Consider the following 17877-nt stretch of genomic DNA (forward strand, 5'->3'; position numbering starts at 1 on the left):
TCGTGAATCAGAGCCGTGGGACGAGGAAGGAGAAGAGTCCCTGCGTCTCCGTTTAGGAGGACTGGGTCCGGGAACAGATGAAAAATCCTCTGTGAGCTCTGCAGAGCGAGTCGGAGCAGCAGAGGCGCCCTGAGAAGGGGGCTGATGCATGGTCAGCAGAGTCCGGGACAGCTGTCCCATGGAGTCGGCAAAGGACTGGGAGATAGCTTTAGAAAACGATGCTACCCAAGCCGGGGGTTCAGCCACCGGGGCTGGAGCAGCTGGAGGGACCACTGGGGAGACTCCAGGCTGAGGCACCACCATGTTAGAGCAGGCATCACAATGTGGATATGTGCTCGGTTCAGGCAGTATGAGCTGACATGCAATGCATATAGAGTAAAGCCTTGCTCCTAGTGAGAGACATGCTGCTGAGGTGGAGGCTCTGCAGTAAAGAACACACTCCTTCAGAATGACCCCCAGAGAGTGTATAATAAAGCCCACAACCAGAGGTTGTGGCTTACCAGACCGTTTTGTGTGCCCTCCGGATTCCACAGCTTGGACCCCCAGACAGATGCAGAGCTGCAGCAGCCAGCGCCGATCAGTGTGTAAACGCTGATAAAATGGCGCCGGAGTGAGGAGGGGGGGCGGGGTTTAGTCCAAGAGCGGGAACCGGAGGGCCAAGGGGATATACAGGGGAGGGAAACATCTCCTCAGAGAGGAGTGTCCTCCCCTGTGCTAAACGGCCGGTGGGCGGCGCCGCACTGTCCCTCTGCATGACTGACATGCAGGGGCAGTGAAAACGAAACTAGGCCGCAGCCGAAGCCGGGGTCTAAATTTTCTCATGCGGCCGACGAGCAGGCACCCTCGGCGCGGTTCTCAGGAGAAAACCAGAGAACCGGCCGGAAATCACAGCACAGTGACATAACACACTCTCCCCACAATAAATGCACAAGGGACCCTTCAATAACGTCTCAATACTTAGCTTATGAGACGCAGGGCCAGGTCCCTGAGGGGTGAGCGCTCCGTCCGGCAGGGTCCTGAAAGGGCTGCGGATGGAGACCGGTCTCCTGCAAAGCAGAGAGAACCGTGATGGCTCCCACTTCAAGCCAAAGCCCGAGGGATGGTGAAGGAGCGCGGCATTTAAGGCTCCAGCCTTGTAAATCAACCTTAACAGCACCGCCGACAGTGGGGTGAGAAGGGACATGCCGGGGGTCCAGCTTGGACCCGCTTTTCTTCCAACTCTTTGAAATCAAAAATCAGATGAGAATGCATGTGTGTGTGACCTCCTGAACACAAAGCATTGAACTGGCTAGATGTGGTCATCCAGGGGGTGTATATGCTCGGAGGGAGGAGCTACACTTTTTCGTGTAGTACTTTGTGTGTCCTCCGGAGGCAGAAGCTATACACCCATGGTCTGGGTCTCCCATAAGGAACGATTAAGAAAGAGGACTGTGCTTTAGGACACGATTGATAAACACATAACTGGGATCTAACATACCACCCCCAAATGCCAACTGCAATATATCCTTTAAAAGGAACATTTCATCTTCGCTAATGACCTTTTTTTTTCCCCCCATACACTTGCCATGTGTTGGCACAGAAATAGATTTTTTTTTTTTTTGCATTTGGGACAGCAGGTTGGATTCCCTCACTGATTTCTATGACTATTTGAATATCATTTGGCTTGAATTATGGTTTATGATGTTACTTAGAGTACATACTTTTTTGGACATCAATGTAAATCAGGAGAGACGGTAAATTTGATCTCTATACCGAAGGGGGGGGGGGCAACAACAAATTTCTGGCAGTAACCCCTTGGTCAGTAAAAAAAAAAAAAAAAAAGAATTTTGTTTACTTACCGTAAATTCTTTTTCTTATAGTTCCGTATTGGGAGACCCAGACCATGGGTGTATAGCTTCTACCTCTGGAGGACACACAAAGTACTACACTTAAAAGTGTAGCTCCTCCCCCTGAGCTTATACACCCCCTGGAGAACCAGATCTAGCCAGTTTAGTGCAAAAGCTGAAGGAGAATAGCCACCCACAAGTAGAGAGCAAAAACCGGAACAACCGGAGACTGTCCACGACAACAGCCGGTGAAAACACGCGGAACAAGAAACTGCCAACAGGCAACAGGGAGGGTGCTGGGTCTCCCATTACGGAACTATAAGAAAAAGAATTTACGGTAAGTAAACAAAATTATCTTTCTTTATCGTTCCTTTGGGAGACCCAGACCATGGGACGTTCCAAAGCAGTCCCTGGGTGGGAAATAAACTGAACAAAGTAAGAAGTAGGCAAAACCTAACTTCACAAATGGGTGACAGCCACCTGAAGGATGCGTCTGCCCAAGCTCGCATCTGCCGAAGCATGAGCATGCACTTGGTAGTGCTTCGAAAAGGTATGCAGGCTAGTCCAAGTGGCAGCCTGACAGACTTGTTGAGCCGTAGCCTGGTGCCTGAAAGCCCAAGAGGCACCAACAGCTCTGGTCGAATGTGCCTTGATCCCCGGTGGGGGAGGCACCTGAGAACTCTGGTAGGCGTCCGAAATGGTCGATCTGATCCAACGGGCTAAGGTCTGCTTAGAAGCAGAGAGACCCTTGCGCCGACCTGTGGTTAGGACAAAGAGAAGTGCACCGCCTAATAGAAGCGGTGCGAGACACATAGATCCGGAGCGCCCGCACCAGATCCAGAGTATGCAGCGCTTTTTCAAAGCGATGAACAGGAGCCGGAGAAAAGGAAGGCAGGGTAATGTCCTGGTTAAGGTGGAAAGGGGAGACCACCTTAGGAAGAAAGTCCGGAGTCGGACGGAGAACCACCTTGTCTTGATGAAAAAACAAAAAAGGTGACTCCGAGGAGAGCGCAGCCAAATCAGAGACTCTCCTGAGGGAAGTTATGGCCACCAGAAAAGCCACTTACTGAGAAAGACGATGCAAAGAGACCTCCCTAAGAGGCTCAAAGGGGGGTTTCTGCAAAACAGTGAGAACCAAATTGAGGTCCCAGGGATCCAAGGGCCGCCGGTAAGGCGGAATGATGTGAGACGCGCCCTGCAGGAAGGTGCGGACCTGAGCCAGCCGAGCGAGACGCCGCTGGAACAGTACTGACAGAGCTGAGACTTGTCCCTTGAGAGAGTTGAGGGACAGTCCTAGCTGCAGACCAGACTGTAGAACAGACAGAAGGATCGGCAAGGAGAATGGCCAAGAGGATGGTCAGTAGAGCGACACCATGACAGGAAAATTTTCCAAGTCCTGTGATGGATCTTAGCGGAGGAAGACTTACGGGCCCGAGTCATAGTGGAGATGACTTCAGGAGGAATACCAGAAGCCGTCAAGAGCCAGGACTCAAGAGCCACGCCGTCAATTTGAGAGCCGTAGAATTCAGGCGGAAGAACGGACCTTGTGAGAGTAGGTCTGGACGGTCCGGGAGATGCCACGGCACCTCTACGGACAGATGGAGCAGGTCTGGATACCAAGCTCGCCTGGGCCAGTCCGGTGCAATGAGGATGACTCGACAGCCCTCCATTCTGATCTTGCGCAGAACTCTGGGCAAGAGAGCTAGAGGGGGAAACACGTAGGACAGACGAAACTGGGACCAGTCCTGAACCAGTGCGTCCGAGGCAAATGCCTGAGGGTCGTGGGAGCGAGCCACGTAAACGGGAACCTTGTTGTTGTGACGGGATGCCATTAGGTCCACGTCCGGGGTGCCCCATTTGCGACAGATTGACTGGAACACTGCCGGGTACAGGGACCACTCGCCACCGTCCACGGTTTGACGGCTGAGATAATCTGCCTCCCAGTTTTCCACGCCTGGGATGTGGACTGCGGATATGGTGGACTTGGAGTCCTCCGTCCATTGAAGGATGCGTTGTACCTCCAACATTGCTAGGCGGCTGCGTGTCCCACCTTGGTGATTGATGTAGGCAACCGCTGTCGCGTTGTCTGACTGGACTCGAATGTGCCTGCCCGCCAACAGGTGGTGAAAAGCTAGAAGCACGGCTCTGGTTTTCAGCACATTGATTGGAAGGGCTGACTCGGACGGAGTCCAAGTGCCCTGCTCTCTGTGGTGGAGACCTACCGCTCCCCAGCCGGATAGACTGGCATCCGTGGTGAGAATCACCCAGGACGGGGCCAGGAAGGAGTGTCCCTGGGACAGGGAGAGAGGCCGAAGCCACCACTGAAGAGAGCTCCTGGTTTGTGGTGACAGAGCCACTAACCTGTGTAAGGAGGAAGGCCGCTTGTTCCAACAGCGGAGAATGTCCAGCTGCAGGGGACGCAGATGGAACTGGGCAAAGGGAACAGCCTCCATTGACGCCACCATTTGACCCAGCACCTGCATCAGACGCCTGAGGGTATAACGGCGGGGCCTCAGCAGAGAGCGCACCGCCAGTTGGAGGGACTGCTGTTTGACTAAGGGCAACTTCACAAGTGCCGGCAAAGTCTCGAACTGCATCCCTAGGTACGTGAGACTCGGTCGGAGTCAGAGTGGATTCGGGCAGATTGACAAGCTACCCGAATTGGGCTAGAGTGGCGAGAGTGAGCGAGACACTCCGCTGACAGTCTGCGCTGGATTAAGCCTTGACTAGAAGGTCGTCCAGGTAAGGAATCACTGCCAACCCCTGTAGGTGCAGAACCGCAATCACTGCTGCCATGACCTTGGTGAATACCCGAGGGGCTGTGGCCAACCCGAAGGGGAGAGCCACAAATTGGAAATGATCTTCTCCGATTGCAAAACGTAGCCAACGCTGGTGTGAAACTGCAATTGGCACATGCAGATAGGCATCTCTGATGTCGATGGACGCCAAGAAATCCCCTTGGGTCATTGAGGCAATGACTGATCTCAGAGACTCCATGCGAAAGTGCCGCACCTGAACATGCTTGTTGAGAAGCTTGAGATCCAGGATGGGCCAGAAGGTACCGTCCTTTTTGGGAACTAGGAAGAGATTTGAGTAGAAACCTCTGAACCGTTCCCGAGCGGGAACCGTTCCAATTACTCCATTGGCCTGCAAGGCTGCCACGGCCTGTGAGAAGGCGGCGGCCTTGGAGCAGGGAGGAGTTGAGAGAAAAAAAATCTGTTTGGCGGACTGGAAGAGAATTCTATCCTGTAGCCGTGGGAGATGATATCTCTCACCCACTGATCGGAGACGTGTTGAAACCAAGCGTCGCCAAAGTGGGAGAGCCTGCCACCGACTAAGGACGTTGCTGGAGCGGGCAGAGAGTCACGAGGAGACTGCCTTAGTGGCAGCAGCTCCTGCGGTCTTCTGTGGACGCGCTTTTGGGCGCCAGTTGGATTTCTGGTCCTTGGCTGAGTTAGCGGACGAGGCCGAGGGCTTAGAGGACGACCAGTTGGAGGAAGGAAAGGAGCGAAACCTCGAGTGATTCCTACCCTGGGCAGGTTTCCTGGCTTAGGTTTGTGGCATGGAAGTACTCTTCCCGCCAGTTGCTTCCTTAATAATTTCATCCAGCTGTTCTCCGAACAGCCGGGACCCAGCAAAAGGGAGCCCAGCAAGGTACTTCTTTGAAGAAGCATCTGCCTTCCACTCTCGAAGCCACAAGATTCTGCGGATAGCGAGGGAATTAGCCGAAGCCACCGCAGTGCGGTGAGAAGCCTCCAGCATGGCCGACATGGCATAGGATGAAAAGGCCGAAGCTTGGGAAGTTAAGGCATCCATTTCGGGCATAGATTCCCTGGTGAGGGAATGCATCTCCTCTAGAGAAGCAGAGATGGCTTTGAGAGCCCACACTGCTGCAAAAGTCGGAGAAAACGCGGCCCCCGCCGCTTCATACACGGATTTGGCCAGAAGGTCAATCTGGCGGTCAGTGGAATCCTTAAGGGAAGTGCCATCAGCCACCGACACAACGGTCCGGGCTGCGAGCCTAGACACCGGAGGGTCTACCTTTGGGGAATGAGCCCACTCCTTGACCACCTCAGGTGGTAAGGGAAAACTGTCATCAGAACCACGCTTTGGGAAGAGTTTGTCAGGACAGGCCCTGGGTTTGGTCACAGCGGCCTGAAACTGGAGTGGTTAAAGAACACACTCTTTGCTTTCTTAGGCAAGGTAAACTGGTGCTTTTCTGCCAGAGAGGGTTGCTCCTCTGATACTGGCGGATTGAGATCCAGTAAAGAATTAATAGAAGCAATCAAGTCACTAAGATCTGAGTCACTTTCGGACAGATCTCAGCTCTGGAATCAGAGCCACGGGAGGAGGAGGGAGAGGGAACCTTGCGTCTCTTCTCAGGAGGACGGGGTCTGGGCCCTGATGATGAATCCTCTGTGAGCTCCGGTCCTGAGAGACCCCTAGCAGCAGAGGCACCCTGTGAAGGGGGCTGATGCATATTCATCAGAGTCCTGGACAGAAGTCCCATGGACTCAGCAAAGGACTGGGAGATAGACCTAGAATAGGATTCTACCCAAGCCGGGGGTTCAGCCACAGGAGCAGGAGCAGCCTGAGAGACCCCTGGGGGTGAGACTCCAGGCAGTGGCACCGCCAAGGTAGAGCAGTCATCACAATGTGGAAAGGTGCTCGGTTCAGGCAGCAGGAGCTTACATGCAGCGCATACAGCATAAAGCTTTGGGGCCTTGCTCCTCGTGTGAGACATGCTGCTGGAGTGGGGGCTCTGCCAGAGAATGACCCCCAGGGAGTATATACAGAGGTCCACAACCGGAGACCGGTTGTGGCTTACCAGACCGCTGGAGCGGTGTTGTGTGCCCTCCAGATCCCGAAGCCCGGACCCCCAAGCACAGCACCTCAGCAGGGATGCTGCAAACCAGCGCTGCAATGACTGATCGCAGAGAGAACGCTGAAAAAAATGGCCGCCGGAGCGAAGAGAGGGGGCGGGACTTGCTTGAGGAGCGGGATCTGGAGGGCCATTGAGACCTACAGGGGAGGGGACACACACTGCAGTGGGGAGTGTCCCTCCCCTGTACAGAACGGCCGCCGGGAGGAGCCGAGCCTGTCCCTCTGCATGAGTGACATGCGAGGGCAGTGAAACAGAAACTAGGCCTCCGGCGAAGCCGGGGCCTAAATTTGAGCAGCGCGGCCGACACGCAGGCACCATCGGCACGGTTCTCAGGCGACAGCTAGAGAACCCGCCGGAAATGTCAGTAAACATAATAAGCACACTCTCCCCCAACAATAAAGTACAGGGACCCCGAAATATAACCGTCTCAGGTACTTAGCTTCTGAGACGCAGGGCCAGGTCCCTGGGGATGAGCGCTCCGTTCCAGCAGGGTTCTGAAGGGCTGCGGATGGAGACCAGTCTCCTGCCAAGCATGGAGACTGTGCTGGCTCCCACTTCAAGCCAGAGCCCAGGAGGGATGGTGAAGGAGCACGGCATGTAAGGCTCCAGCCTAAGAATCAACCTTACAACACCGCCGACACAGTGGGGTGAGAAGGGACATGCCGGGGGTCCAGACGTGGACCCCACTCTTCAATCTCGTTCCAAAAGGAAAAAAAAAATCATATGAGAATGCATGTGTGGATGTATGCCTCCTGAACACAAAGCGATAAACTGGGTCTGCTCACCAGGGGGTGTATAAGCTCAGGGGGAGGAGCTACACTTTTAAGTGTAGTACTTTGTGTGTCCTCCAGAGGTAGAAGCTAAACACCCATGGTCTGGGTCTCCCATAGGAACGATAAAGAAAAAGTTGTCCTTGTGTCCTAATACGTGAGTGTAAAATAGGAGGATTACTGAGCCAACCACAAAAGAAAGGAGACCAAGTGAGATGCAGAATACATTTTCAAAAAAAAAGGGGTTATCCTCACAAAATCCTGGAAAGAGGAGTGATACAAAGGGCCACAAAAAGTCTGCAGTTCCCTATAGTCTACACCAAGGCTTTGTGAAGTGTGGGCCGTGGGACACATCCGGCCCTGTGGGTGTTCCAGCCTGGCACACACAGAGACAAACAGTGGACCGCAGGCCGCACCATGCCCTCCGCACCGCTGCTGCCAGATCTCTATTATCTGCATTCCCAGGATGCAGACAGAAGTGAACACAATGGCAAAGGAGAGGCCGCTGGCTCTGTCTTCCACCAATCAGCGTAAGACACAGCAAACAGCATGTGCTGTGCAGAGAGTCAGTGCACCAGTGGCCGGAGCACAGCTCCTAGGAAACAGGAGTGAGTAGAGTATGTGGTGTGGGGTTTTTTTTGTTTGCTTTTTCATGTGTATGTGCTGTTTGCATGTATATGGAGGGGGCTCATACTGTATATAGGGGGCAATGAAGGAAAAAAGGAACATCCACTGGAAATTTGTGGGAGCTAAATTTTTATATGGAAGCTCACACTATATATAGAGGGGTTATGCGGGGGCTCACACTGTATACAGAGGGGCTATGTGAGTGCTCATACTTAATTCTGCTCAATATTAATATTGTTATATTGAGCAGATTTAATTTCAGCCTATTGGTTCGGCCCCTCGGGGAAATTAATTGCCCACCCCTGGTCTACACTGTTCTACTTAGCAATGCTGTACAATTAAACAACACGGTAGTCAATCTTTGCAGTGCAAGCCTTTAGAGATCATTAGCTCTGAAGAGAACTTCATGCATTTTATGAACAAGGTGATTTGCCTGCCGTATTCATTTACATAAAATACTTTGAAGCCAATCTTTGCTTTGTGGACAGTGTATTCTGATGTACTTTGCTGGTACAAAACTAAAGTGACATGTACTATACCGCTAAAAAGTTGGGTTTTCATACTGTATTCTTTAGATCACCGTCCTAAGGAAGGTCAGGGAACACAGACAAATGTACCTGTGGATTTTTGTTCTAAAAGTCACGTTTAATTTCATTGACAGTGCTGAGTACTTTCTTGCCATACAAAACAGGGATCAATATGAGAATCCTTACCAGCAGGAGGTTGCCCATAAGCAGTAGCATATGCTGACTGGCCGTATGTAGCAGTGGTTTGCGCCTGTGTGTAACTGGAATCACTTGGTTGTCCATAGGTGCCATAACTCTGCTGGCCATAGCTCGCCTGAGGAAAACACAAAACAAAATTACTACAGCTAAAGAGAGAACTTAGCCTCTTCATAGGAGTTTAGTAATTTGTAAAACTAGTATATTCTTTGAATTTTGTTTTTCCATTGGTCCATATACACAATTTTGTTTTTATTTTTTTAAATGCTACTGAAATTATTAAAAGGGGGGGTGGTTACCATAAATGCTTTCTAGGGAACAGTTCTTCAAAAAACAAACTTTCCATATATAATTCTTCATTTTCAATGTTGCCCATTTTCCTCCTATGGGCTGCCAATGATATAGCTTCTCTAACAGCTGGGTTTCTTGCTCCGGTGAGGCACACACATGTTTTTTTGGTAGTAAATTGGGTGTGTGCAGAGACTGGGAGCACTAGGAGTAGCACTCCTAACACTGCACAGAGAGGAAGCCAGAGTGCCCACATGAGGGAGATACACTGCGTTGTTCTATGCAGCCATCCGCCTCATATTGCAGAAAACCCACAATGAGCACTTCTGTGACTGACTGCCTATACTACACATGCCCTAGACTAGTATTAGAAGCACTGGCTCTGTAAATCCAAGTACAACAACCTCATTAGTTTTACAATCTACTTAATAAAGCACAGTTTATATTGCTAAATTTGGTGACAAAACCAAATGGGTTGTCCAGGATTATTTATTAGACTAGAAATAGGGCCGATGCTATAACATCAGGAGTGCGGTGAAATGAACACCTGTCTATGCTTAGTGGTGCTGACAGGAGCAGTGGACATGTGTCCCACTGTCCACTTTCCAATATATCCGTTATAGGTTATCCCTCTGCATTTAAGCATTGTATGTGTTGCATCATTTGACCTTCCACCCCTGTGCACGGTCTCTTCCTTGTTGTGTGCTGTATATTGGTATCTGGTGTTGTGTTTCTTGAGCTGTGTTCACTATGTGGTGTCTCCCCTGTGTGCTATGTGTTTACACTATATGGTCTCTTGTAAGCTGTTGTGACAATTGGAGGTGGTACATTGCTTTGTGCAGTTTGATGTGTGTGTGATTGTCCGTTCCCAAAGTGGACCAAAAACACAAAGGAATTGAGAGGATACAATTTATTAACATGTCAACAACAACAGCTTACTTTTACATAACCGTAGCAGAAACACAATAGAAATATTATATTCTATTTCTATGTATTAGGTATATTGATGAAAATATGTATGTACGAGTAAACTATGTATATCTCTATCTATAATGTCTCCTCGATCTATATGTGTCTATATATCTTTCATCTATGTTTATCATATTAAGAAATTATATAGCTATGTATTTAGCGGTGTGACAGCGGGCGGGGAGGCCCCTGGAGACTGGAGTGACCTTATTTAACTTTAGTCATGGCCAAAGGCTGACTTGGGTAATTCTATAACATGGACATGCTGGGAAGTGTAGTTCCCGCCTGTAATTCTATAACATGGAAGATTTTCTATATTTACCTGTATCCAGCGGTGCTACCTCCTGCTCCTGACCGCCGCTCATTATACTCACTGATATTCACTCCACTGAGGAGCTGGAAGCCAAAGCAGCGCTGGGGACACGTGTGTGTGTGTGTGTGTGTGTGTGTGTGTGTGTGTGTGTGTGTGTGTGTGTGTGTGTGTGTGTGTGTGTGTGTGTGTGTGTGTGTGTGTGTGTGTGTGTGTGTACACTGTGTTTAGGTGCGTGTGTGTAGGGAGGACCTGGAAGCCGGAGCATTGTGAGGGACAGTATCGGGGACTCCCCGGACGCTTCGGTGATGTGTATGTCACTTCCACAGGTGCACTTCGAACTGCGCAACTGACAGTGGCACAGTGCATGCCGGAATAGGGTTACAGACAACTGGCAATTATGTACATTGCTAGCATCAAGGTCTGTTATCTCAATCATACTTAATGGAAAGTATTTTAAAAAACAAAACAAAACTAAAGAACTTTAATTAGGGTCACCAACTTAATTTTCTCCATTTTGTGGACAACTGATCAATAAATCATGACTTTTTTAATTTTATTTTACAGACACATTGAAAAAAAGCATTATAAAAATCATTCAGATTTAAAGTGATAGCTTGATAGCCAAGAATACTTCTATGAACACATTGGCAGCATTCTCCATAAAATATTGATAATTACAAGCTCCTCTTGATTCCTTAAAATAAGACCATTTTTCTCTTTCTTCCTCAAACAATGGAAGAAGGAAAAAAAAAAAAATAATCTTCATTTTTATAGGCTGCCCAGGAATTTTTGGATAAACGGCAACCCTAGTTTCAATGCTCTTGCCGAGTTATGACCTATATAGTGCTACGATTGATCAATGAGGGTTTATTTTCATATAATATGTAGTCTAGTAAAACAGATACCTGAGCAGTCTGTGCGTATCCTTGAGTTGGCTGGGCAGTATAAGCAGCATAGCTAAAGGGGGACAAGGAAAAAAAAAAAAAAAAAAAAAAAAAATCAAAATACAAATTGTAATTTTTTTTGATACCAATCCCATACAGAAGATAATAAATGGCTTACCTCTGCTGAGCACCAGCTTGGCTATACGTGCTATAATCTACAAGACAAAAAGCAACACCTCTATTAGAGACAGACACCTGTCTTGACAGATTAATATATATTTTTTTTTAATTAATTTAATTCTCTCTTCTGGCTAAGCTTTAGCTACCTAGTCTTGTACCATGTTTTATTGTTCATGAAAGTTAGAACTGAGGTACACATGACAACCTCACCAGCATGATCACAAACAACTGCCCTCATCCATCATGCTCACTACACTGGCTACTAATCTAGCTGGAGGATACGGTTCCTAAGGTGTACCCTTCCCCATTTCCTCCCGGACCACCCTCATATTTGTGATCACTACTATACCCCTTCGTCCGAGAGCCATAACTTTTTTAATTTTCTGTCAATCTTGCCATATAAGGGCTTATTTTTTGCAGGACAAGTTCTACCCTAAGTTGTACCATATAGTGTACAGGAAAACAGCAAAAAAATTCCAGGTGCAAAAAAAGGTGCCAATGCATGATTGTTTTTTTGAGATGATTTTTTCACTGTGTTCTCTATATGGTAAAACCGATGTGTGGGTGTGATGCCTCAGGTCGGTTCGAGTTCGTAGATACCAAACATCTATAGGTTTACTTTTATCTAAGGGGTTAAAAAAATTAAGAAATTTGCCACAAAAAAAGCGCACTTTTTGCGCCATATTCTGTGATCTGTAGCGTTCTCATTTTTCAGGATCTATGGCTCAGTAAAGGCTTATTTTTTGTGTGTTGAGATGACGTTTCTAGTGGTACCATTTTTCCGCAGAAGCGCCATTTTGATCGGCAGTTATTGCATTTTGCGCAAAATTCACAGCAACTTAAAAAAAACACATCATTTTGTCCTTAGGATTTTTTTGCCGCTACGCCGCTTACCGATCAGATTAATTGATTATATATTTTGATAGATCGGGCATTCCTGAACGCGGCGATACCAAATGGGTATATTTTTTGAACCCTTTAATTTTCAATGGGGCGAATGGTGATTTGAATTTAGGTTTTTTTAATTTTGTAAAAAAAGTGTTTTTTTTTACTTTACCAGGCCCCATAGGGGACTATAATAATCAGCAGTTTGCTTATTCCTTTGTGTAGATCAGAGCAGCATCGCTCTGATCTGTACAAAAGCAGCTCTCCTCACACACTGCCCTCTGCTGGCTGTATGAGGAACTAACTCATGATAGCTACAGGAGTCATCCCATGACCCTGTGCTACCTTGGCAACTATCGGATCCACATGATCACATCACGCGGCTTCCAATGGAGCCGGGTAAGTGAATGCTTAACCACAGCTCACCGTTACAGCGCGCTGTGACATTTTCACAGCGCGCTGTAAGGGGTTAACAGGCACGAGTAGGTAGCGAATCCACTAGTGCCTGATAGCCGCACATGTCAGCTGTTCAAATCAGCTGACATGTGTAGCGATCGCTGCCGACTGCCCGCGGCAGGGATTAACCTTACACGATCCATGATGTACCCAGTACATCATGTGTCATGCAGAGGTTAAAGAGGTCGTCCAAGCTTGGGGTGCAAGACATCAGTCACAATGTGAATTTGCACGGTGCACACTGTCATGAATCTCTGGTGCTGACGGTCATGTGACCACAAGTATCCGATTTGCATACTTCTGGACACATTCTCACTAGTCCTATCAGGCCTCACTCAATACACTTGTATTGGGGGGGGGAAGGCCATGCACATGATGTCTTATCCGTGCACTATGAGCATTCAGACTCTTTACATCCAAAGCCCGGACATCCCCTTTAAGAAAATCTTCAGTAATGACTTATTCACACTGGTAGTTATTCAGTGAAATAGCTGACCATGTAAACAGGTGGCAGATCAGCAAAACACTTGTTTGCTGGCTCATTTGATCATTATGTTGATATGAAAAGGATTATTGCCAGCACATCACCCCATGTAAACAGAGGCTGCCAACAACATAATTAACGATCACACAGGGCGACAAATGTATGGGGACAGAATGAACCTCCACTACTGTGCCCTGAATTAGCAGCACATCATAGGAAAGAAAATAAAACCCTACTACAATCTAGAAACGCTTGATATAACAATTCAGTATGTCGTTTCTGCCCTGGGGAGATTTTAGGGCAAACAAATGTGACTATATACGGTGGAAGACTGAGTAACAGAAAATGTGGCAAGCTTTGGTGTCTTTTTACACAAATCCAGTCAGACCTTTTGTGGGTTTACAACCGTGAAAAGTATTTGTAATACAAAATCATTTCATTGATGCTTAAGGCTGCGTCACACTAAGCAACATCGCTGCTAACGAACAACTTTTGTGACGTTGCTAGCGATGGCGATAGCCTTGGTTACCCGATATTTACCTTTGTTACCAGCCTCCTCCGCTCTCACTGTCAGTGCCGGCTCCTGCTCTGTGCACATTTAGCTGCAGCACACATCGGCTTAATTAACCCGATGTGTGCTGTAACTAGGAGAGCAGGGAGCCAGCGCTAAGCGGTGTGCGCGGCTCCCTGCTCTGTGCACATTTAGCTGCAGCACACATCGGGTAATTAACCCGATGTGTGCTGTAACTAGGAGAGCAAGAAGCCAGCGCTAAGCGGTGTGCGCGGCTCCCTGCTCTGTGCACATTTAGCTGCAGTACACATCGGGTAATTAACCCGATGTGTGCTGTAACTAGGAGAGCAGGGAGCCAGCGCTAAGCATTGTGCGCTGCTCCCTGCTCTGTGCACATGTAGCTGCAGCACACATCGGGTAATTAACCCGATGTGCGCTGTAACTAGGAGAGCAGGGAGCCAGCGCTCAGTGTGCGCTGCTCCCTGCACATGTAGCTGCGTGCGCTGGTAACCAAGGTAAATATCGGGTTGGTTACCCGATATTTACCTTAGTTACCAAGCGCAGCATCTTCCACGCGGCGCTGGGGGCTGGTCACTGGTTGCTGGTGAGCTCACCAGCAACTCGTGTAGCGACGCTCCAGCGATCCCTGCCAGGTCAGGTTGCTGGAGCGTCGCAGTGTGACATCTCACCAGCAACCTCCTAGCAACTTACCAGCGATCCCTATCGTTGTTGGGATCGCTGGTAAGTTGCTTAGTGTGACTGGACCTTTAGAACGGTATCTCTCTAAAGGTTAGTCTGGGTAGCTGGGGAGGGGGTATTGTACCTCACTTGAAAAGGGTGGCCGGCTTTGTAAGCAGTAATTTATCTGTAAATTATGTTTTGCTTAAAGGGAATCTGCATTTACTTATTGATTTAATGTTAACCTACAGGTTGAATACATTAACGTCATGCCTGTACAGCAGCTACAGGGAGAAAAGTACTTACATTCTCCCTGTAACTGCTTGCTTCCTGTCATGGCGGAGTTGCAGGGTGCTGTGCCATTCACCACCCACTATACTGAAAGAGTATATGCATATGATTTTCAGGAGGTTCCACTTTTACATTTCGCCTGAAAGTGTGCTAATGAAACGCTAAAGAATGAACACATGCACTGGAATGGACACAATTTTCTGACCATAGGTTCAGTCTTTGGAGCTTCTACAAAAGCGGTTAAAACACATGACCTACCATTCTTCAGATGGCATTTTCCTGAAGTCTTCTGCTTGAAAACTTCACCCAAGTTTAAAAGATGTCATGTGCATAACTGATCACTTCCTGCCACTGAGTGCCAGAAAGGGGTTATGGTGCCCTTATTGTGTACAGTGACCAGTTGCTCCCTGTGCCACCTTTATGTAAAAAAATAGTGAGGGGCTAAAGGGAGGATACAAGTTCATTTTCTCCCTGTTGCTTGACTGCCTTACTGGCGCAGCTACTAAGTTTTAACACATTTAACCCTTTATCTACAAGTAGTTATCCTATACATGACAGGTGTATTCCCAGAAATAAAAATTATCCCCTAGTGCCATATGCCTTCCCATTCAGTCATTCTCAGACAATAAAAGGAGCGGAGGTTACCACCACTTCAGAACCCAATTCTCTAGATCAACGGGGATACTTAGGCTATGTGCCCACGGGACAATGTACCCGCGGATTTTGCCGCAGCTGCTCCCCGGAATCCACAGCTATCCATTGCTGCGGGATTCGAGCATTTCTGTTGCGGTAAACCTGCAGACATTCGTGCAACTTACCTGCGGAAGTCCCGGCCTCTATCTCCATAGTGGAAAGGCGGGACATCCACAGATATTTCCGCATGAATAATTGACATGCAGTTATGTGCGGCTGAAAAAAAATGGAAACACCATAGGGGGTAGGAGGAGGAGTATAAGACTCAGGCAAGGGACTTTGGTTTAAAGTGAACCTGTCGTGTGCAATAGGATGCCCCCAGAACCACGAGCAGTTCCTGGTGCAAATAGATAATGCTGTGTCTAGTAGCATCGATAAAGAGGTCTTTAGAAAAAGTATTTCTAAATATCGATTATATGCTAATGAGCACAGACTAGTCCCAAGGGCATTTGTCCCCATAGCTTGTCGACCCACACAACATGGTAGAACACCCCTGTGGGCATACTAACATGCTAAAGAGTGTGCAGAGACTCCGCACATACCTCAGTCTTCATGGCGGCCGGCGGAGGATGGATGCGCTCTGCACATGATCCAGAGTCCCCAGCACTTCCGGTCATGTGCACTAAACTGATGCCGGGTTTAAGCTTCACGACTCCAGTGAGGTATAGTGCGCATGTGTGCATCCATCCTCCGGCGGCCATCATGAACAGGGAGGTATGAGCGAGTCGCTGCACATTCACTAACATGTTAGCACGCCCCTGTGGGCATACTACCATGCTATGTTGGCCGGCTAGCTAAGGGAACGCTAGGCAAAGATTAGCAATATGTACCCAGAACTGCTCATGGTTCTGGGTGCATATAGCACCTATTTCCCTTTAAAGTATCACTAAAGTGATGGAGATTTAAATAAAAAAAAAAAAAACAAAAAACAAAAACTGGAGTGGGGCTTTAAAAATGGATTGGAGGCGTGCTCCTCTTAAAAAAAACACTGTCCACTTATTCTTTTACTATGTGTTTGGGGCACCTACTAATATAAGCATTGCAGCTTCTCCACAAATTACTAGAAAAATTATCCTTTTAATACCAAATGGATTGGGTGGTGGAGTCTATGTTTAAAGAGTTTTGGGTCATTTCCAAATGGAAAGTTTCATAGCCATCCAGGAGTACATAAAGCTAAGGGCACACCTCTATAATACAACCTGGTTCTTGGAAAGGGACAATATGCCAACACTATATGGTAGGTGGCCTGTCCAAGATGTCCATCAATCCTGAGAATGAAGGTGCCACATTAGCAATGCACCCTCTTCAGGGTACTATACAGCCTGGCTTCCTCCATGGTGGCATCCCATGCAGGATCAGTGTGCTAGAGGTCAGGGCACCTATAACCATAGTGATATAGCGCATGCTGGTCTATGATCACATGTAATCTAATGTAGACCCTCCCAGGAATATCCTCTACACAGGTGGAGTCTTAGAACTGGATCTGCCCAAACCTATCCCCAGCACAATAAATAAAAGTTACATGCAGTGAAAATTCATATGTACAAGATATATATAAAAATATAAATGGTGTGGAGTAAATCCCTGTGACTGGCCCTCAGAGCCCCAGCCGTTGGAGGAGCCGTAGCCCGTTACCATCTGTTGCTACAGATACAACTGGAAACAAACTGTTACATTGCTGTGTACAGGACACAGCCCGGCTGATAACAGAGAGTAATGGAGCATTATACGACACAGGAGGCGCTGCGCAGGGCCGTTACCGGACGCCCATTCGCCTACACGCCGGCCTCAGGCCGTGTCCACACCGCGTGTATCAGGGATGAGCGCTACGGCCGAGCTGAGGCCTAGGAGGAAATGAGGGCCCGCGTGTCGCAGCCTCCGGGCTCAGTCACCCCGGGGTCACAAGAAATAGAAGCCATATGCCCAGGTGGCCGCTGCTACACTCAGGCCGGGCCGGCCTCGCCCACACAGCGACCACACTGGAGGCGTACAATCCGTTACTCACCGGTGGAAGCCATTTTGTGTACTCTAACCACCTCAGCGTCCGTGTGGGAAGAGCGAGGCACGCATGCGCTGTACTGAGCGAACTGGACTGTACCATTTATTGCCGGGGTAAAGGAAGATCCGGGAACCTGGCTCTGCGTCACGTAATGGTAAACAGAGTACTAGCTCTGTCTCATGATAGTCGGAAATGAAAGGATAATAGGTAGCTGAAGAGGAATGTTCCCTGTAGCACCCAGAAGGTAAGCTTCCCTTATTACAGAGCACCCCTAGTTTTAGGTAGTGGTGTGATCCTTTCAGTCCCGGCTACTGTAGGTAGAAGGGAAAATAGAGACGGAGCTGGAAAGTTGTATCAGGGCGGGAGTCCGTCCTCCTCTTCCGTCCATTGTCGCGATTATGTATTTATGAGACATA

General features: G+C 48.5%; 2 protein-coding genes across 5 annotated transcripts in view; one reads left to right on the forward strand and one right to left on the reverse strand.

Annotated features, from left to right (window-relative positions):
• The window catches only part of EWSR1 (EWS RNA binding protein 1), a 129996-nt gene extending 112462 nt beyond the window's left edge, over positions 1-17534 (reverse strand). For 2 of the 3 annotated variants that reach the window (XM_075319983.1, XM_075319982.1), the window contains exons 1-4: positions 17468-17533; positions 11463-11499; positions 11306-11357; positions 8822-8948 (exon numbers count right to left, since the gene is read on the reverse strand). In XM_075319983.1, coding sequence (XP_075176098.1) covers positions 8822-8948; positions 11306-11357; positions 11463-11499; positions 17468-17480 — 229 coding nt within the window. In that variant the 5' untranslated portion in view covers positions 17481-17533. Of the gene's footprint in view, positions 1-8821; positions 8949-11305; positions 11358-11462; positions 11500-17467 lie in introns of all 3 variants that reach the window. The other variant, XM_075319984.1, reaches the window with a different exon arrangement.
• RHBDD3 (rhomboid domain containing 3) overlaps positions 17415-17877 on the forward strand; it is a 55431-nt gene continuing 54968 nt past the window's right edge. For both annotated transcript variants that reach the window (XM_075319993.1, XM_075319992.1), the window contains exon 1: positions 17415-17705. Coding sequence is in view for 1 of the 2 variants with exons in the window: in XM_075319992.1 (XP_075176107.1) it covers positions 17683-17705 (23 nt within the window). In the remaining variant the exon portion in view is untranslated. The remainder of the gene's footprint in view (positions 17706-17877) is intronic.

This window comes from Anomaloglossus baeobatrachus, chromosome 1, assembly GCF_048569485.1.
Source record: "Anomaloglossus baeobatrachus isolate aAnoBae1 chromosome 1, aAnoBae1.hap1, whole genome shotgun sequence".
In the NCBI taxonomy this organism is placed as follows: Eukaryota; Metazoa; Chordata; class Amphibia; order Anura; family Aromobatidae; genus Anomaloglossus; species Anomaloglossus baeobatrachus.